Below are 22,464 nucleotides of genomic sequence, written 5' to 3'. Positions count from 1 at the left end.
CACTGCTCAGATAAATGTATGGAAAGTACCACTGTGAGAAATAAAAAACACAATGAAATGAGAACTGTGTAAGTTGTTGCCAAAAAAACAACGTGAGGGAGATGTCAATCAAGCAGTTGAGTCGTGAGTCGAGTTGTAACTCAAATGTTCATTGAATAAAAGGTCAAATTTCATTTGCAGGTAAGAAATCAAGTCTGAAGACCAATGTATCAGACTCCAGGTCGGTCTGCGCTGTTAGCAGAGAACAGTGCGCGTGTGCTTCTAGTCAAATAAGTTAAATAAAGCTTTTCTTGATCTTTCTTGCCTAAATAGTGAAAACAGGAAACACTAGTTGAGTAATAGGAAACCAACCTTTATTTAAAAAATAAACATAAATATACCTACAGGAGTTAGAGATGACAGAAATAAGACCCTTCACAAGAAATTGCATAATTAAGATCTGGTTCAACTCAAGAAATAATAATCAGAATTGTTCTGAATGAGCTATATGAGAATGTGCTAGACTGAGAACACAGAGACATGTGGGCCGTGCAGTAGTGGATGTTTGTCCTGGCTGTGTTCAAAGGCAAAACGTTTTCAGACTACCAGAAGGTTTCTATCACAATCTAACAGCTCATAATGTTCTACAACCATGTAACTGATACTTAAATGTTTTGAAGATTTAAGTTAACATTCGTACGACACGCATTCAGCCAAAAAGAAAGAGTTAGTGCTCAGAACAAAAAGAGGATTTAAACTCCCAAAAGGCTAAAGGTCACCATTGCAGATGCTGTTAAGAAGAACACAATGTTTCACTCAAAGTCTTCTGAAATAATTACTGGAGAGGAATCATGAATCAAGGGAGCAGAAGCTACTTAAAACATCAGTGGCTGAAATGTTGGATGAACATCTGGAATAAAAAATACTTGAACTCCATTCAATCCAAAAGTGAACGTGTCGGCTAACAGTCCAGTCAATACTGCAGATTGCACAACGGGAACCAGCGCGGTACGGGCACGTCCTTCAATTCAAACACACACACACATCGACAAACACCACCACCACAAAGGGAGCGAGTCCGGACTGTTTACAGGTGTTTCTTTGAGGCGCATCAGTGCGTCCGTCTCCGTTCCCCACATTCAGTTCACAGGGGGACAAGACGAGGACCGTCCTTGTTGGTGTGAGTAGTGTGTGTGCGTTAAAGAATGTGCTCGTGTTCACACGCGCACAAATGCACGGTGCATGTCCATCTGAAAGGAGGAGGGGGAGGCGGGTGGACGAGTATGTGTGCGCATGTGTGTGTGCGTGTGTGTGTTTCGCGTCTCAGGAGATGGTGGAAAACTCTTTGAGCAGGACGTCCTGACTCAGTGTGTTCAGGGAGACGTTCTTCCTCACATTCTGACTGATGGAGCGCACCTGGAGACAGACACAGGGTGGACTTTCATTACCATGTCAAAGACATACCAAACGGTGCAACTTGTATACGGTCCATAACACACGCCGTCTAAGACGTTGGCATTCACCATGCAGGCACGGTACGCATACTCTATTTTGCAGTTGCATTTTGGTAAATGTAGGATTTTAGAGCTCTCAGCCTGTGCTGCTTCTATGTGGACCATTTCTACCTTGATTTTTGTCTCATGTCCCGTATAAATATTTTCCAACCCAGTGCCAGATTGTTTCCTCAATGCTCAGAATCCAATTAAAACCCACTTTTCCACCTGCACCACATCTCTGTGTCAGCTACTGGGTTCAGTACGAGCTACAGTAGCAGCCTTGCTCTCTTACCAGCTCCTTGAAGAAAGCAGCCTCTTTGGGCTGCTCAGAGTATCTCTCAAACTGGTCCAAACCATCCTGCAGCTTAAGCGTCAGTGTGTCGTAGTTGGACCGAACCACCTCCAACACCTGACGGAGTGACAGACAAGGGAAACACTGAATGAATAAGCTTGAGGTTAAAGCATCGCACAGTGAACCTGAATAGTGCCAGAACAATAGTTTATTACACCATCTTTATTCATGATGGATTTTGATCTGGTTCAATCTGGTTTCTCTGCTCTCTGTAAAGAGTTGATTCTGTGATTACTGATGGGATTTTTTCGTTTGGGAAAAGGAAAGCATGACCTGCAACTTTGATTTATTAAAGCATCTTATTTGCTTTCTTACTTGTACAATTCCATTTCTACACACAATTGTGCTTCAGTAAGCAGAAATCAGTTGTTTGTGTTTCTTTAACCCCAGATTAGTAAACCGTGTGTCTGTCAAATTGCACCAGAGCGATATGGTTTATCTTTGAATTGAAGGCGCGTTTGCTTTAGGAAGGATTCACCTCATCAAGTAAAAATACAGTTGAGCAAATATAGTACGGTGAGTGTGTACCCATTCAGCCATGAATTAGACACACACTGCACATTCAGCTGTTAGCCTTTACGTTTTTTGTGTGTTGCTCACACACAATCATTTTAAAATGGAAACAAAAGAGGGGGAAATATTATTTTTCTTTGATCATTTTACAAAAAGGGCTGTTTATATTTTAACCTTTAATGACGCTGATGCAATATTCATACCCATATCTCTCCATCACCCTCCTCTCTCTGTGGAGGCCAATGTGAATAGCAGCATGAGCTAATGTTGGTTCTAGGTTTTGTTGAGAGCTATGCTACAGAGGTCCGAAGCAAAACTGAGAAGGTAAACGGAGAATTAGAGACTAGTCAGGGGAGGATGGAGGCTTTTCCACGTGCTGTTTTAGCAAAGGGCGGGGCTGGTAAGTGTTTTGCAGCTCGCGCTCGACTGCGCTCATCTTGCATCGATAAGCAGATATGTTTGTGGGCGCACGTATTTATCTTGAGGCGCAGGTACAGAAGAAGCCTTGTGTGTGCTGAAGTGTGTGAGAGACAGACAGGGAGTACAGTAGCTCGTTTTAATGCCGTGTGTTTCTGGAAGCAATCCATCTTCTGGTGTCACTGAGGAGAATAAAGACGCTGCAGGCGGATAAAGTGCAGTTGGTTACCGTGTGTGTGTCAAACCAAATGCAAGGTTTTAGTCTCTTAAAAAAAAGGTATTTTGTTCAGCCTGAGGGAACATGTAACTTTTGTTCAGTTTAAAGCTCTCAAAGTTGGTCACTCAATTGACTCCAGCATTCTTTAATTTTTTTTTTAAATCCGACCTACATTCTACGATTACTGAGTCAAAGTACAGTGCAACCAAAAGGATTATTATTATTTCCTTGAAAAAGGGGGGGGGGATGACTGAACGTTTTTGCATACCAGAATAAAGTATTAAAACCCCTGAGTCCTTCAAATAACCGAAATCCTGATTCAACCACAGTAGAGTGATAGTGAACATATCTCAAATAGAGTGTGTGACAGGTAAGTAGCTCAGTTTTAAAAATATGTAAATATGTCCACCACAGCTGTTCGTGGAGGCTCATCAGGGATTTGTATAATCTTTGTGGAGAGGAGCGTCGTGAAAAGGTCGAGTCAGATGGTTTGTCCAGGATGGAGAAAGCTCTCCGTCATCATATCTTCCCTCAAAGTCCCGTTCTTTGGTTTGTGCTGCTCCGTGGTTTACTCACTCACCACCCACAGCCCCGAGGAGACAATCCAGACAGCTGTCACAGATGGGATGTGTGGTCATAAGGGCTGGGCAGTATGGCTCTTCAACGCAATACCAATGCGTTAATAAGAGAACTTCTCTGATACCGATTATCACAGAACAACAGGTTCTATCTACATTTATTGTCATTTTCATTAGCTGTAGCTTAAAAAACTACAAAGGCCAAAAGAAAACTGTTGAAAACTACTAAAGTGACCATATTTCTCCTCATTTATGTAATGAGACATGTAATATCACAACTGGCTGCTCATGAACAGCAAAGCTCACTCCCGCCTTCCCTCTGTGTTGTGAATTAATCTGGCAGATAAAGGCAGAGAGGTTATTGTGGACTATAATGACCAGATATATCACTCGGTTATCAGCTTGTAAAAAAACAAATGAAAAGGTTCTCCTCCAGCTGTTTTCGCCGAATTGACATAGATGATAAAGTCTTAAGTGGAAGGCATAACGTCTGTATCAAGTTCAAGTGCCTCACAGGCTCCAGTCTTCACTCTGATGATGGAATAACTCAGCGTACACTTTCTTAATGACTCAATTCTCAATGTGTTCTCAGGTGTGTGCCAAACACCTGGCTTACATATGAAAATCTACAATGAGAGTGAATGACATTTGATGACGTGAAGGTAAAGTTTCCTTTAAATCGGTTCTGGAGAATGCTGGAGCGTTTGCAGAAGATATGACAGCTGCTGGTGTGTGTGTGTGTCACCATCCGTCCTGTACCGTGTGAAACACGCAGAGGTGGGACAAAGTCATTGTTATGCAAGTCACAAGCAAGTCTCAAGTCGTTGCCCTCGAGTCCCGAGTCAAGTCGAGTCAAAGATGAGGCAAGTCCCAAGTCGAGTCAAAAGTCAAAGCCAACAAGTCTCAAGTCCAAAGTCTTACCATTCTAGTTTCGAGTCATTTCAAGTCCTCTTATTATAGTGGGGACAGGGAACCCTGGGTAAAGGTGCGCTGCCTCACAGACCTAGACTACGTAGGGAAGGGTAATGGTGGATCGACTGTAACTGTGTTATAGTACTTTAAAACGGACGTTGACATAATGTTGGCGAGGATTTCCATCGGAGTCTGAATCCGGGTTAAAAAATCCTGATTTTTGTAAGCATGAACGAGCTGTCTCGTTGATACGGTAAAATGGACTGCAGTGATTGGATGTCGTGCAGGCAGCGCTCTATGCATACAGGTGGCGCACATTTTTTTGACAGATGCAGATAAACAGAGCGGCGCGGCCGTGTGAAAATGTTTTCCCCCAGATTTTCATGGGAAGTAGCAAGTCTTCTCGAGTCAAAAGGCTCGAGTCCAAGTGAAGTCACGAGTCATCGATGTTAAAGTCCAAGTCGAGTTGCAAGTCTTTGTACGTTTTGTCGAGTCGAGTCTGAAGTCATCAAATTCATGACTCGAGTCCGACTGGAGTCCAAGTCACATGACTCGAGTCCACACCTCTGGAAACACGTCCCGTTTGTCATGAACATTTCTCTCACCTGCGTGAAATGTACACAATGAATCAGCCCCAAATGGTTTTAAACTCAGTGGTTTGAACGGTTATAACAGCGGCTCCTCGTGGCTTCTGATCACAAAAGGCCATGACGGAGTCATCCGTCTCTGCCACATGACTCAAGCTACTTCCCCATAATAGGAAAATTCTTTCAAAATAAAACCCCATCTCAAACAAAGGGTTTTCAATTGTGTACTAAAAAGATGTACTTTTGAGGACAAGAGTGGCGTTTCAGTGGCTGCCACATTGGCCCAAGATGTTGGCGTTTACAATCACATGGAACCTTTAGTCAGAGTGTAACAGGAAGAGGGAGTTACGGTTACCTGTTCTTCAGACAGCTGAGAGATGTGGTTCACAGCAGCGTACGATTCAATCTTGGGATCAAAATGGTTGACAATGGCCCTTAAACACAAAAACACAAACGGTTCTGAGAACAACAGTGACATAAATATCTGTAAGTGAAAAATAGAAGTGGAGAAGTCAAAAATATTCTGCTGTGCCACATTAAGACTAAATTACACAAAAGTATGTACTAACAACAAAACAAATGAGTGGTTACTTCTTGTTCAAGTGAAAAATAATGTTCAATATGTGAATTGCAGTTAGCAATTTGTAAAAGATATTTGACCAGTGAAGTTCTGAATTAAAGAGGATGTTTAATATAAAAAAAATAATTTGCATTCATAACTATTCAACTCCATCTCAATACCTGCTTCATATTCTCTGAGCACGCCAAGGATATCAGAGGCAATTTCTTCCAGTATTAGCATTAATTTCCATGAAATAACTTGCATTGTGAATCAAATTTAAGGTGATGCAATAAGCACAGCTATGAGATGAAGTGGCTTCTTTTGAACTGCATAGGAGGACGTCATTTATCAGTGACAAAAATGCAGAGACTTCTCTGTGGTGGCAATCAGTTGTCCTTTACTTGTGGAAAGCCAGCGTACGGAGGACTGAAGTGAGGGGAGTGAAATGAAATTGGTCCCATAATTCAAGTTAATTTCAACACAGTCTCAGTGGGTTCTTTATTCCACTGTGATTCCTTCATCTATTCTTTCAAATATTACTCTTTCAATCTTCGTTCTCCCTGCGCTGCCTCCAAACCCCACGTGATCCTCTGAGAGAAACCCGCTCATATTCCCCCTCAGGGGCCTCCAAGCCGGGGTGATCTCAGAGGATCAGCTCCTCAGAGAAGATGGAGGAGGAAGGAGAGATTGCAGAATAAAATGGTGGAGGAGAGAACAAGGAGAGCTTGTGTGCAGACTGGAGCGGGGATGGAATGGAGGAGATTAAGGCTTGAAAAGTATTGAATAGACGGCCCTCAGGGAGGAAGTGGATGGAAGGAAAGACCTACATTATAGATCCAAAGAAAAGGAACTACTTCATTCCCTTTCTTTTGACCTTTATTCTCATTGCATTTCTGTTCAAACCAATGTGACTCTTTATCCTTCTTAGAGTACGGTAGATGTGCATTGCCAGTGCGGCTGTCGTGATTACTTTTTGTGCGATATATTGCACCAAAATTAGCTGCGATAAACAATATTGTTGTAATTCTTTTTGTAACCATTTCATGCCACTGATTATATAATGACAATGTAGTTGCATAATAATCCAAGTATGCTCTCTGTGTGTGTGTGGCGACGCTGCATACACCCCGGAGACAAGATGACAGAGGTCAACTACAACGTTGACAATTCATTTTGAAATAAAAATGAATATAATATATATTACAGCACCAAAAATGATCACGCTTATTTCCATGTACCGTGCAATAACTCAATATATTGACTATCGCGACAAGCCTAGTTGCAAGTGTGTGTGTGTGTGTGTGTGTGTGTGTCTGAGCTCTTTTACCGAACATTGACAAGGGCATGTGTGACTTTGCTGGCTGCCTCCTTCCACTGGCCCGCGTTGGTCGATACTCTCAGAACTGTAAGGCAGAGAATGACAGAGTGAGACGCACATATACAGCCACAGCATAAAACATCCATCTCCATCTTATTTAAGATGATCTGAACAACTGCCTTTACATTAGAATTAGCAATAAGTCAGGTCCAACAGTTGTATAGTAACGTACCCATGCAGTAGAGGTTGTCAAAGACCTGGTGCATTCGTACGATCTCGTAGTACAGCTCGTCGTAGCTGTTGGAGGTGGGCAGGAACGTGTCCCCGTATGTTATAAACATGTTGAACAGGTTCACTACCTGGATGGGGACACAAACACGAAACCACTAATACATTCACTCTCAGCCAAAGATAAAACCAAACCAAGAATACCTTGGAAAATCCAATAGAAACGTGGGACCATTTTGGTCCCCACACTGCAGTAGGTCAGGTGTCTGACCTACTGCGTCTCTTCAAACAAACTAATAAAAAGAATTTAAGTGATTTCACTGATGCTGTACGAACAGCTGGGCCACAAGCAACGCCACTCATACAACATCTGGCTCACATAATACAAGATAACACACACCTCCTACTGCAGAACAAGGTCCTCTCACCCTGAACATGTGTGTGCGTGTGTCTCACCATTAAAGCCAGGTGAAAGATGTTGTGCTTGGCCAGCAGTGTTGTCTCATTCGACAGCAGGAACTTCAGCAGGTTGATGAGAGCTGTGCGGAGACAGACGTGCACAAATTAAAGAGTGTGGTGCTTGGCCGGGCGTCTACCAGCAGAGGCACAAGGCAGCAGCCCGCTTTCCTCAGGGAGGTTCATAATGGAAACTCAGGAGGGGGAGGAGCCTTTTAACGGCAAAAAAATCATCTGCCTTCACAAAAACTTAAATAGAGAGAGAAAAAAAACTTTTGCATTTAACAAGCTCCCAAAAAAACTTTAATTCAGCTAATTCTTTCACTTATTGTGTTGTGCTATTATCACTTGAAGGAGAAAAGGGTCAATTTTACTTAGGCAATTAAGATGATTACAGGTCCGATTAGAACAATCTGTATTCTAATGAGACAACAGTGCGATGGGGACATTACAAGCTGAAATCTCCTATTGTGTGTTGACTGGGATGAAAACGAGGCCAACAGGATGGATTTGGCTTTCTTTAGAGACTCATTATCCAATCTCAATGATGCAAAACATTTACAAAACAACAGGGCCGAGGACTTCAGAGGGAAATTTGCATTGTTTTGCAAAAGCACTTAACTTTCTACCCAACTCTTCAGGTGATGCCCAGCATATCCCAAAGGTTTCAGATTTAAATTATACATATTTGGTGTCTTAAAACGTTTCAAACCTTAAATCGTAAACATGTCCCGTATGAAACCTCTAAAAAACAATTTATGTAACACACAAATCATCAGAAAAAACCCCTCATCCCTACTTTAATCCCCTTGGCTTCCTCTGAGAGGTACGGCTACAATTACCATATAAAGTATGTGTAGATGTGCGCAGTACATGTGTGAAAATCAACATCAATCATAAAGCCAATGACACCACAGAGTCGCTTAACAAAGTTGTAATAAATAAATCAAATGCTGTTATGACACCAGCATGAAATATATATCCAACCTAACATCAAGTTTGTGAGTCTAAAGACTTATGAGCAACTTTGTAAGATAAATAGAGTTTAGTAGAGTTAATGCAGTGTTCCAATAAACGAGGGGAGACAAGTTGAAGCACTTAAATCGCCACAAAACTCTCCTCCGCTCCCCTGCTTTGGACAATAAATGGGAGGTACAAGGTGACGTTCTCATGGTGCAAGAAACATCATTATTAAAACATTACTTCACGCAAACAATATTAAAATTAAAAAAACACCGGTCATGACAAACACCCATATGAGCATGTCGGCATCCAGGAGGTTATTAAAATGATTAGAGGTCATCCTGGAGGTGGAATGAATGTCCACACCAAATGCGGCCTGCTGGAGCTGCTGGTGGTGCCATAGAAAAAGTCAGGGTGTTTAATTTAATGAATGAATGAATGAATTAAGGAGGGAAATGTGGTGGAGGAGAGAAGAAAACAGTGTATATCCAAAGAAGATGACCTGCTGAGTGTTGGATGGTTTCTGTTTGACAATCAAACCACAGAGAAGCTATAAGCAATTAGGCTTTATTTATCTCCCTCACCTCATCGCTCCCTCCTCTCTGATTCATGTTTAATCATGTTCAGGAATTACGGTTTATAGTTTATATAATTACTACAGTCCACTTCCCCTCCTAATATAAAAATGTACCTTAGGATTAATCTATGAAACAAACTGTGGCAAAATCATAACTGATGAACGTTGGATGTATCGATGTGTATGCAGGGAAGAAAAATAAAACTCTGAGCATCTGTAAATTAACTAATTTGTTTGTGCTTTAAAAACGGCCATGAAATTAGAAAGTAGTTTTTTTTTTTTACTTTTTCTCCCAGCTCTCTCCCACAATCTTCTTTTAAATGAGCAGGGAAACAGTAACAGTAAAGCTCAACTAAACTAATAAGAAATGAATGCAAACGCTGGTCCCTGAAGTCGCAACACAACGAGAAACCCAAAAGGTTCAAACTCCCACCGGAAGAGGTTCTACCTCCAGAGCAATACTATCAAAACTGAAATGAGAGACAACTTTTCTTTACCTGACCAAAGCTCTCTCCAGGTGTAGTGTAACCGGATTCTGCACTTCTTCTGGTAGCACAAGAGTTTGTGGATGATCTGCACACAGCGCCTGCACAGGGACACACAGAACTGTGGTGACGCAGCAGGTTGGTGGACGAAACCAGAGAAACGTTGTGATGTTTGTGTCTCCTCACATGTATAAATCCATGGGGAAATCCTTCATCATGTGAGTGACTATGAACTCCACCATCAGATCTGGACGGAAGGGTAAAGACAAAGGTGCATTCAGTTTGGACAAAATGAGACAAGAATTTGGGTGGAGTAAAGCGATGTGAATGAGGGCAGCAAACAAGATCCACCTACTGAAATCAATAATCAGTTCACGTTATATTTATAATTGTTTCTCCACCAGACAGCCTTTCTGACGGCAAACTGATGTGTAACATTAGGTGTAACCCTACTTCAAAAACACCAAACTAATCTCTTAACCTCAAATACCATTTGAGGTCAAGGCATAAACAACAAATGGCCTAAAATTAGTAGTTAGTGTAATTTAAATTGTGTAATTATTGCTCCTCTATTAAATACCTCATCAACATCTGGTTTGTAGCAGTTAGTTATGAAAACAGAAGTTCAGAAGTGACCGCTAACTAACAAGCGAGCCATTGAGTTACCATGGAACTTCTTCATACCTAAAACAGCACACACCAGCGGACGTGAAGGGATGTTCTTGTCCACTGCTTTTTTTCTGTGCCTCATGGGCTGTAAAAAATAAAAAAGAATAAAGAATAAATATGAATGCTTGAAGATGAACATGTTTACATTTAAGGTCACTTAAGGAACCGGATTACGACAGTCAGACGATTTACTCAACACCATGGAGACGAGAAAACTGGTTTGCACTATTCGGGAAGAGAGAAAGAGATTCGTCAACCTTGTATGGAAACATATAAATACAAGCCGGTCTATTATGTGAATATAAGACAGAAAGTCACAGCTGAGACGGGGGGGATGATGAGAGAAATCATTACAGCTGCATTCTGTTATTTTTAGTTTCCACCGCTGATTCACACCTATCCTCTGCCACAATTATAACTTTGGAATTTGGTTTGTCATTTCTGTGCTGACCATCGGAAACAGAAACTCACCATTCTGTGGAGATTGACTCTGAAGTTCATATTGTCATCATGAAGAAAGGCGTCAGCGTATTGATCCTATCACACACACACACGTCAGAACAAAGACGATCCGCGGTGCGAGCAAATGTTGCAGCGGTGTGGGGCGGCTCTTACCTCGGCTATGCAGGTGAGGATTATGAGGCACAGCCGGGCACTGTTGAGCCGATGCTCATCTGCAAACACACACACACACCACATGAGACGCAGGAGGAAAACAGAGCAAGAATATAAGAAAAAAGAGGGCCAGACAGTTGTGTTTTTTTCTCTGTTTTAGTCCCTCTGAAACAATAAACAGTTCTAACGGTGGTACCAACTAACGGTGGTACCAACTAACGGTGGTAGAGAACGGAGATAATTTGTGAGAACACGTCCGGACAGAGGAGGTACAAGAACAAGTGAAAGAGTTGATGAAGATCGAGTGACAGAAACACAGGGAGAGGACATAAAGCTGTCCGTTTACCTTTAGTATCCTGCATTACAATGGAGGCATACTTGAGGAAGGTGATGAGAAGGTTGCTGGTCTGCAGGTTGGGATCCAGAGGCAGTTCTGGATTGTTCATCACTAAAACAAATAAAAGCAAAAAATGACTGTAGATAAAAGATTAAGCAATATTTTCTTCTTCGTAAACATGAGTTCAACAGAAGGATTGCATCTTGAAAACAGGAGATACAAAGAGCTGCCGTCCTTTTTTAGGGGGGCAGACAGAGTGCTCATCCAGGCAAATAACAACATCACAAAAAGTCTCATTATTGCAGCTCCTGTAGCTTTCCGTGACATAGACAAACATCTTTATCCATTTAAAAATCTCTACTCTCTGAAATAATGATACAGCCGTTTACATGAATAAATAAGAAGGCGGTCATTTCTTTCTCCCCTCTTCCACACTAACCCTCATTTGTTTCTTCATATCACGGCAGCGTTCAGAAAAGATTTCACGCTGTCAAGAAACATATCATCACATCGCACTGTGGTGGGACACGGTGTACTGCTGACATGATGCGATGCAGACGCGCGTCGAGTCTGGCCACGGTAGGGAGACTCTTAAGTGCTCAAGCTCCCATGACATGGCTTCACACACACATGCATGTGAAACAGTCTTCTGTATTTGAAGCTGCAGGTTAATATTTCATATAGAAAATGGCTTTTAGCTTCGGAGGGAGAACTAGAGATGGAAACATGTACCTTTTAACGGTCACGGTGTGGGTGCATGCTTAATTACCTGCCTTTGAATGTGCTACCAAGAAGGTTCACCTGCTATAAAACCGGAGGTGACAGCCAGGCACTCAAGTCTAAAGAGATAATACCTAGTGTGTGGGGTGGTGTAATAATCAGATTATTTAGATCTAACAAACACACATTATAAGTGCAATGTACTGTGTATGAGAACCTTAAAAATCAATTGAATATTTGAAACGCTGCCGATGTGGAAGCAAGTGTGTGTGTGTGTGTGTGTGTGTGTGTGTGTGTGTGTGTGTGTGTGTCGGCGCAGGGAGAACCAAGGGAGAGTCGCCATGTTGGAGCGGGTTTTAAAAATGTATGTAGGCTACTGTTGAAAATCAGTTGAGGCGAAAAATCACAGAAACATGTGCTTTAGAAATCCTTCACTTCTTTTTTCTGCCCTGTCCTATTTCAGTTTAGTCTAAATCTGTTTCAAGGTGAGGCTGTATAAAACATATGTAGAGCCAACCACACACGGATAAAAGCTCACTCCACTGCAATGCTGCTGTCCTTTCAGGGGGAAAACACTATAACAGAGTATCTATGACAATATTATATTAGTTTTTTACAAATAACTACTAGATCTTTTACTTACCCTTTCAAAAAATTTAACGAGTATGTTTAAATGAATCAATTAACATGTTTAGGTAACACAAGTGGGATTGATCACAATGAATCACAACCATACACATTACCATAAAGACTCATTCTTATGTCAGAGCCCATCGACAAGTAGAACCAAAAAGACGCGACGGGCATCAGAAAACACGTCATCCGTGCTCTCTGCAATCGGTGTGTCCCCAAACAGACTTACTGTCTAAGGAGGGCGGCGTTGTGCCAAGTGGTGTTGTGGGTGTGGTTGGAGTAGGGGTGGTAGGCGTGGTGGGGATGTCCATCTCAGGGTGGCTCTGTTGAGGGACCAAAAACACATTTTGTGAAATGTCATTAATAGTGAAAAGCTGTGCTATCTCTTCCATAATGTAGAGAAAAACAACCGGCTGGACAGGAGGTTGAAACAGGAACTGGGAAAACAGTGGCGACCGGAAGAGACGTAATTAAATCTGATAGTGAAAAAACATCTCAGCCAAATGGTCCAGTAATTGCCGCTGATAACTTATGCGATTTGTACATGATTACAGTACTGCCAAAGGTAGGACAGTAGCTTAATGTACTCAGAAGATTTTAAGACAAAGACACATTTTTCATAGCAACACCAAGAAAAAATAAATAATGAGTTATCAAAATGCAACATATATTTTTTACAGGGTTCTTGTAATCTCACCTGCGCTAATACAGTGATGAAGTTGCGGTTTAGGTGCACAGCCTCATAGAGCGCCAGCAGAATCGCCTCATTGGTCCTTAGGTAGTAAAAAGTAAGCGGGAGGTCAGCTCATTCATTCACAAAGTGAAATCTACACATTTTGACTAGGGCTGTCAAAAATAGCGCGTTAACGACGTTAATTAGTTGTTTGTTGTTAATAACGTCAATTTTTAAACACATTTCACACATGCGCAGTGTGACAAATTATTCAGGTCAGGAAAAGTACCTCTTCCTCTAGGGAATGCACTTCATCCTATACAACACATTACTGCCACCTGCAGGCATATGTCAGGCCGTCAGGTTCAGCAAGTCGTTTGCGCCAGTCCACGCTGAATGTTGTGGACCGGGGGGGGTGCTAGCGGGTGCTAGCGGTTTCCTTTGCAGCGCCAGTCTCATTTTTTCCGTTCTAATTGCCGCGCTCGACTTCAAGGTGTAACCTTTATTATTGTTCGGTCTGAAACGGCGCGCCCAGTGACGGATGGTGGAGCAATATTGTTGTTCGAGTGGAAACCGGGAGAAATTCGGGAGAAAGGCCGGTCCGGGAGATTTTCGGGAGGGGCTTTGAAATTATCGGGAGGGTTGACATGTCTGGTCATCGCAGCCCTGGATCATCAGGAGCACAAACTCGTTTTGCCGACCGCAGCAGAGTGGGATAAACTGCAGAGACCCTTCTAGAGCCATGCAGGGAAATCAGTCTGTAACTTATCAAATAACATTGATTTGATTATTTTCTGGAAAGAATTAAACCAAGTCAAAAATCAATAACATGTATTTATGTAAAAAATAATAATAATGATAATTATGTTTCTGTGTCCTGTTATTTATCTTTAGTATGCATTTCAGAAACAAAAAATGGTTAGGATTAAGGTGTAATTGCAAATAGTGATTAATCATGATTAATCCACTGAAAATTCTGATTAATTTGATAAAAATTTTTAATTATTTGACAGCCCTAATTTTGACACAATGCTTTTAATCTAGCGCAGCTCAAGAAATAAGTTGGGGGCAGTCTGTTCTTTAAAGACTATTCACAATTACTTATTGCATTAGCAGGACCCCTTTTTTAATTTTCTGTGTCATTAAGTACTGCACAACTACTAATGAATCAGCTTCTAAATTTCCATACGTTAAAATGTTTATTTTCTTAAATGAGTTGACATTAAAAACATGTCAAATGTCATTAGCAGCAATATTTAAAATTGTCACTCTCTATTGAGGATCAAGACAGCAATCAAAGAGCAACTCTTGAGTGACAGTGTTAGAAACACAAAACCAGTCGTGCTTTCTGGCAATCAAATGTTACGCCAGCAGTTACAGAAAAAAAAATTGAAATTTAAGAAGTTATATGGTCCAACGCTCTCTGTAATACATATATATAATGCTTAAACACAAAAAGTGTACAGATGTATACAATGTTACCTGAAAAGTGCGGTTTTACCGATCAATCAAAGATTTTTTGTCAGATGACCAAAGAGATGCTTAATAGTGAAGATAACTCCATCATAAGTGCTTCTGAACACTACATGTGCTGATCTCAACGATCACACTAGACCGATACAGCAAGTATGCTCATTAAACATGTGATTTCAAACCGAGGACCCCAAGACACTGCGGCAGTAATGTCTGACTGATGGGTCAGAATTTAAAATCACTTCGTACTTACTGTACAGAGAGTTTCTCATCAGCGTCGGCTATGAACATGCTCCCCACCTGAGGACAGAGGATCAAGAATCAAGCTATCAGCCAACACACAGAGCCCACTCTGAGCTGCTGAAAACACCCTTTGAATACCAAATTCATCCTAATGTCAGAAATACCAATCCAGTTCAACTATACCTACTGTTATGTCGGTGTATGTAGTCGGAATAAGATCCTACCATGCTAGTGAGGGTGGAGAAGAACCCTCCCTGGTTCTCCTCCTCCTTGTCTTTATACTGCCTTTATATAGAAAAGAAAGACAAAAAGAGAAAGTAAGGAGTAGAAACAGTGAAGTGAAAGAATGACAAATAAATTAGAGATGCGTACGGCGAAACAAGAATCACACATTCACCCAACATCGCCTTCTACACCGCCCCACGTATTATTTAAGGGACATTGGCTTTATGCACAGAAACAACAAACTCTACGGAGCCGTCATCCATCACTTTGATGTGTCCGTCTACGCACGCAGGCGGGACAGGGCCTCCTTCACACAACAGCATTTTAATTTCCAAACCTTGCCTTATCCGAAAAACAGCCCCGACTGCCAAAGAAAGCTGTCAGATATAAATAACTAAATGTCTAAAAGGAGTCTGATTTTCTTCAGAATATAAATAGAACATTTGTGGGGGACATCAAAGCAAACTGATGACACCAGCGGCCTCAGCACATCGAGGACTGCGTCATTAAAATCGTTTTTAGATCTCACCTGTTATACTCTGTCAGAGCTTGGTGGACGACCATCCCCATTCCCTGGGAGAGAAAAACATCCAGTGCGTCACTCTGATAATCTGCTTCACGTGGAGTGCCTCCACCACTGTGGCTACTTATTTATTATGCTGCAGTTTAAACTAGCACAGCGAGTGACAATACACTTACATCGAGAGTTGGCTCGTCGTCCACAATGGAGAGCTTCACAATGTACGGATTCACTGACTGAAACAAAAACAAATCGGTTTAATTAGACGCTGTTAAATATTTGACCCGAATATTGACGTTAATGCTTTGTTGACCGTTAGAGGTCAACTCTCTATTCATTTTATCCCCTGACTCAAGGAGCCCGTCCAGGACTCTAAGCGAGGTTCAGCAACGCAACTGAAGACGGACAGAACCCAGTTTCCCCTGATAACCGACAGGGAACAAAAAGGGTTTTATTCTGGATTAGAGAAGCACAAATTATTTTCATAATTTAGCCATCACTTAAAATCAGCAATAGCCGGATAGGAAAATGGTGACTATGGGTTAACCTACTCAATTTAATTGAATGTTTATGTCTGATCACATATGCTGTGCTACGTCACGCAGAAGTCGCCTCGCATTGCTGAAGGCACTTAACGCTTCCACTAGTTTGTGACTTGATGACATTTTAGTGTTTTGTTTGCATTGAGCGATATTTTTGGGGATTGTTTGATATTCAAATTTTGATCAATTTGTTGCTGCATTTAACAATGCTTGAATTGTAATTCTTAATTATCTACAGGTTATCTTTTTTTAACAAAACAAATAACAATTTAGAAACTGTATAGCTGTGTGTCCATTTATTAAATTTTGTTTTATAAAGTTATGAATAAGTCGAGCGTGTTGAAGGATCCCTTCCTCAGAGTAAGGTATCCAGTTTTTTAATTAATCACAGTGTATCTGATCGTTACCTTACATGAAAACGTCAGATGGGTCTGCACCTCTCACATTCTGTTGCAGCACATTTTATCCCCATCATACAAATTAAACTTGTAAGAAGTTCATACTTGAGCGACTGCTCGCTTTGCTTACACATGAGGGTGCAACCGAAACGTCACTCATCATCCTCTTACCCTGGCAGGAAATAACTGGAGAGGGAAGTTAATTGAAAGCCAAAGTCAGAGAGTAGGATGGGTTCTCTGTCATACAAGTGTCCCTTTTATATGGGATATATCTTAGGTTACGGTTTTTATGTTCATCTGGTTCCAAATAGAGATGTCTTGCTCAGCTGACACCTGTACAATTATCCTTATTTATGTTCATCACTATCATCTTTTTATATTAAAGTATCTATTATAATGCTGGTGCCCATTTCAGCATCAACTGAGTGCAGATGACTTAGTCTTATTTCAAAATGACTCCATTACTACAGGAAAAATCGAAAGAACTATAAAAATTAGTGTTTGAATCCCTAAGTGAAATGTTACGCTGAAATTAATAAATATTTGACAAATTTGGTTCCATATAAATATTTCTACACACCTCATATTTCCTGTAGTTGACCAGCAGAGCCAGGAGCACCACAGCATCATACCCATGCTGCCCTCTGCTGGACACGTCTGACAGGATCTAAAGAAAGGCGTAGAACAGAGTTTACCAAATCAGAAGACAACATTGCTAAAATAATAGAAATTCCCAAATTAAAGTATAATCTCACCTGTAGAATGGCTTCAAAGATGCTGTTGATCATCACATATTCTAGTATAGTGTTCTGACTAATGTTGTCGGTCACCTGTTGACACATTTTTTTCACATATTTGTTCACGGCACAAGACTCATAAAGCTAATCACATTATAATGAATCCTTCTGTTTTTGTATGTTTTGTCTCACCGTCACCAGACACAGCAGCAGTTTGAGACAAAGACTCTTCAGACTCTCTGAGCCACCTCCACAAAGAAGGCTGTCCAGTCTCTCCATCAAGTCCTGCCGAGTTACAAATGCAAGACATTAAGTGAATGAAGACCGATCATTCCTTTGACTCGTTTATTTCACCTCCGAGTGGTTTTTGCCCTACACACCTTCATCCTTTGCTCAGCTTTGTCAAAGCCCATGAGCATGTTGATGATGTCAAAGCCAGACGCAGACTTGTTCTTCTGGTGAACCCCCCGGAAAAGTGCACAGAGCGTCTGAAGAGAGCCGGCGACACACGCAGGTGTTATATGCTTCCCCGTAACACAACAATACAGCTTTTTGGCAATACAGTGGAGACATAGAACTAAATCCATGAATCTGACAATCATTAATAATTTAATTATATTTACTGATGTGAGGTAAGACCCGGGAGATTTGCTTACCTGCAGGGCATTGACCACTTTGATCTGGTGTTCCTCTCCCAGAGCCTGAACACAGTGGTGGAACAGAGAGTTGATGTTGTCCTGGATCCGCTGAACGTCCTCCCCATCTACACTCTCCAACTTGGACTCCAGATACTCGAGGTTCACCTGAAATACGGTGGAAGGACAGATAGGAAGTTGTAGAGTTACCCTCCTATTATTTTATTAACAGGTTTTTGCATAAATATAATCATTTCCATTTTTCTTACAATTGTTCTTTCTTCCGATGTATGACGTTACATTGCATTACATTACATGTTATTTATCTGATGCTTTTATCCAAAGCGACTTACATTGCATTATAACCCGTGCATTACATGTTGCCTGGGGAGCAATTAGGGGTTAGGTGTCTTGCTCAGGGACACTTCGACATGGCACATGGGGCAGCCGGGATTCAAACCACCAACCTTGCAGCCCCCAGCGCATCACACTACTCCATGCGCCACCATCTCCCATGGAGGATGACAAGTTGCATGCATAAGTCGGCATACTTTATTTTGAGGACTGCATTACTTATATCATCCATATGTGTCAGTTAATATACTGATAAGATATTTAGTGCAATAGTTTGCACTAAAGATTATCTTTGTATTTTTCTCGTTCACTTTACCTTCATCAGAAACAGCTCATCCCAAAAGCGAGGGTTGTTTTTAGCCGGGTCTTCTTTCTAAATTAAGGAAACAGACAAAACTTTTTTAACACTTTAGCTTAATTTTGTTTCTTTCATGTCCATCACTGGCTGTTGTAATACTCACTGCAAAAATCTCATCATACATCAGCACCACCTTTTCTTTCAAGGGTTTCTTCGAGGATGACGTCCTCCTGAGCAGCCCTGCCTTCTTCTCCACCTGAGACATGACTAAGTCTGACAAAACAGACTCAGTGAGCTCAAGGAGGAGGTACATCAATTATGTCAAAAACAATTGCTGTAAATCACAAAGATTGTTTCTATTCTATGGACTGCAGCAGGTTATGGTAACTAAATCTCAAAGACAGAAATCAAATTGTGAAATTTCTCTCTCTCTCATATTTAACCATTGCTAAGTAATTTCCTTAAACAGCTGGGTTAGCACTAGCAAATGCTACTCGAACAAGAGTAAATAGTGTGGCAAAATACATCAACTAGCATAACAACGGGGCTCATGTGTTATCAACAGATGATTAGGACAATAATTGTTACTGGGATGAATTGACTGAGCTTACATATGACAACTGCAGTGGGTCGTATGACGTCACGGACATACCAGCTATGGCTGCCTTTACGCTAATGGGACAAGTCCCTCATTCATGACTATCTTACTTCTTGGGAGAGACAGAGAAGCACTCTAAAACTGTTTCAGTAAGGTTAGCTACAAATATGAACTGAAAAAGGTCAAAGCTTTCAGTGTAAAGGGACATGCCGGTTACGTTACCTAACGTTAAGTATGGAGGTCTATCGTTAGCTAATGATTAGGTTAACGATAAGTAACGTTTAAACAATACGCGAACATCACGCATTTGAGTTTTAGATTACCGAAGACATGTCATCACACATTTGGTATGACTTAACGTTAGTTAAAATGCACATGTTAACTAAGTTTGCTAACCTGAGTGCAAGTTGGGATGGTTTGCTAGCTCCTTGGCAAATATTGGCTAACTTTACTGACCCATCGTTTGCTAAACTGGGTTCGATCAATCGATGACTAAAAGTGACGTGGTTTTGATTATATGCAGGTTTTGATGTCCAGTCGACATCTGAAGAATACTTTGTTTATTAGCCAGCGAAGTAATTTGTGTTAATACATTAACTTAACGTTAAAATGGAGAGGCTTTACAGATAACGCTAACGCTACCTCTAGCTAGCTAAATGTATACCTGACAGACAAGGATTGTTGAAACGATTTATCCTCAGTTATTTATTGACAGGGCGCGATTATTGACAACATTGAATTGTTACATTATTGAGATAGGCATAGCTTAGTCAGTGGTGTGGTTTGTTCTTACCTCAACGAAAAGATTGAAATTAAAAAGCTAGCTCATGAATCCTGACAACACTAGCATACTGCTATCATTAGCCTCTTCCTGCTTGTGTTCTGGGTCCTAGCGCCCCACACGTAACGGTCGTTCTCCTTCAAGGTTTAACAGCGGGTTTGGCCCGCTATTTGATAAAGTAAAGAAACATACTTAAAGATTAATAAGTGAACAATTTTATTCTCTGATTCTGTGATGTCATCATTCACACCACACATTCTTGGATAAGTTAGTTGATTAACAAATCAAACGATATAGTTATAACTGCTTAACCATTGACAAGAAAACAAAATCAAACCTTTTTAACAAATACTGCAAGGGAGAATAAGTTTAATACACAATTACAAGCAATTATTTAATTAATCAAAATTAAAAATCAAAAAATTGTGTGTACACAAATGTCTGAATGCTGAAGAACAATGACTAAAATGACTAGCAAAATATTTATATTTGAATATGAATTTCAGAGTTAGTCTGAAGTTACATTGTGTTCTGAAATATCACTGATAAATGGAAATGACCACTCAAACATACAAATTTGCACAATGGTATTTAACTGGGTTTGATGATGTTTTTCAATATTTCTTCTGCATAAAACCAACGAAACCAACAGGCCTTTCTTGCATGAAGTGCATGGTCCTGATCAACCACACAATACCATCAACTGCTTTTGAAGTATGATTGTTGTGGAGAGAAAGAGTCAATTCTCTGAGACCTGTTTCTCTGCACCAAGATAATACAAAATAGTTTTGTCCCCAATTTAAAGCAACAGTTGATGCTATCTTGTGTTGACCTCATTAGTTCTTTGGTAGATTAACTTCATCATCAAGAGTGCTATCTTTCTGGTAAAGACTACATGGAGCTCCTCAATTTCCAGATTAAATGAGACAAACTCGGTTTTACCGCGTCATTAGGCAGAAGAGGCAAGAGAAAGAAGAATATTAGTTGAGGTGTGAAAGACAACACACAATGTAGCAGACCAAAGCTGCTGATTTGTTCCTCCCACCTGACATAACAAATAAAGAAGGCGGGGCCAGGAACAAATTGAAGACACCTGGTGGAAAAGGTAACTGACAGAGGCTGCATGAGAGGAGTGAGAGGAGAAAGAACAGAAACCATGGAAGATTACTGGTTGCTGGACCTCGAGGGTCCAAATAGGACTCTACTAAAAGATCCTAGTTGACACGGACCGAGGAAGGGAACCGGCTGGAGAACTGGTGGATTGCCCTGGACCATGGTGGGCCACAGAGCCATGGTCGAGCAGGACTGAGAAGCCCGGCTGAACTCCTCTCCTGACTCCCCCCAAGCACACACACACACACACACACACACACACACACACACACACACACACACACACACACACACACACACACACACACACTCACACTCACACTCACTCATATACACACACACACACGCCGGCTACTGGACCTGAACAGTCTCTTTTCCCGGACGCCTACCCCGAGACTTTATAAAAGAAAGACAGTCCCTTTGATCTCCTGTGTAAAAATAATGTGATTCTTTTGTAGGGCTGTACCTTTTGTGTTTTTGATGGGGATATATTTTTCTGTTTAAATACAACTGTTTCCCCTAACTACATGGGCTTCCTTGTTTTTGTATGTGATGTAATTATACTTTTGTAGGGGTGGGGGTACAATATGGTGAACTTTACCAGATGATAAAAATATAATTTGACAGTACATAACAGGGGTTATTTGTCTGTCTGGCGCCCAGCGTTCTTTTCTGAGTAGAGACCCCCCCCAACGCTACAGGCCAAATTACATCTAACAGTGAGAATACAAATACACAGAAAACAGGAAAGTAGAACCTCTCTGTAGCTTAAAAGGTTTGTTTTTTGGATTAAAGAGTGAGGAGAAGGGTGGCAACAACATATGTTACTTTAACACTTAATGCAAGAAAGGCCAGTTGGTTTCATCTAGAGAAAAGCAAACTAAGAAATGACCTCTGACAGATTGCAGACTCCTGTAAAATGTTGTGAAACACTGCTCCAGATAAGCAGATATTGATGGATTGATTGTGACCAACATCCAACATCTCTGCAAAGACGCAACGGTTCATTGCTCAGTATAAATAATCCTAATCCAGTTTGTCCTGATGGATTAGTACAGTGACATGCTTCATCATGTTTGTGTGCACAAGACCTGAAGAATGACTGCTGTCTTCAACAGTCTAATAGTTGAATATGGTGATCTTAAGTAAACACACTATTGTGAGGGAGTAAATTATGTCTCATATTGCAATAGGGGCTGTTATAAGTGTTATTAAGTGAGAGTTGTCGTAAATACAAGCCTTGTGAATGACATTCTCCCT

General features: G+C 41.0%; 1 protein-coding gene across 1 annotated transcript; it reads right to left on the bottom strand.

Moving 5' to 3' along the window:
* Positions 1-331: 331 nt before the first annotated feature.
* Positions 332-20,244, bottom strand: armh3 (armadillo like helical domain containing 3). Its single transcript, XM_037472398.2, has 26 exons — positions 20,104-20,244; positions 18,876-18,985; positions 18,731-18,787; positions 18,082-18,228; positions 17,806-17,913; positions 17,618-17,710; positions 17,444-17,518; positions 17,269-17,355; positions 15,928-15,984; positions 15,758-15,801; positions 15,228-15,288; positions 15,014-15,060; positions 13,312-13,387; positions 12,844-12,937; positions 11,271-11,372; positions 10,925-10,983; positions 10,781-10,846; positions 10,325-10,394; positions 9,827-9,887; positions 9,653-9,741; positions 7,616-7,698; positions 7,164-7,290; positions 6,941-7,016; positions 5,407-5,485; positions 1,768-1,884; positions 332-1,395 (listed from the first exon to the last, which is right to left on the bottom strand). Exons 2-26 carry the CDS (start codon positions 18,975-18,977, stop codon positions 1,303-1,305), a joined length of 2,070 nt encoding a protein of 689 aa, XP_037328295.1. The 5' UTR covers positions 18,978-18,985; positions 20,104-20,244; the 3' UTR covers positions 332-1,302.
* Positions 20,245-22,464: the final 2,220 nt, after the last annotated feature.

The sequence above is a fragment of the Pungitius pungitius genome, chromosome 9 (genome assembly GCF_949316345.1).
Source record: "Pungitius pungitius chromosome 9, fPunPun2.1, whole genome shotgun sequence".
NCBI classification, from domain to species: domain Eukaryota; kingdom Metazoa; phylum Chordata; class Actinopteri; order Perciformes; family Gasterosteidae; genus Pungitius; species Pungitius pungitius.
Note: the sequence above shows the minus strand (reverse complement) of the source record. Positions and strands in the feature narration are given on the sequence as shown.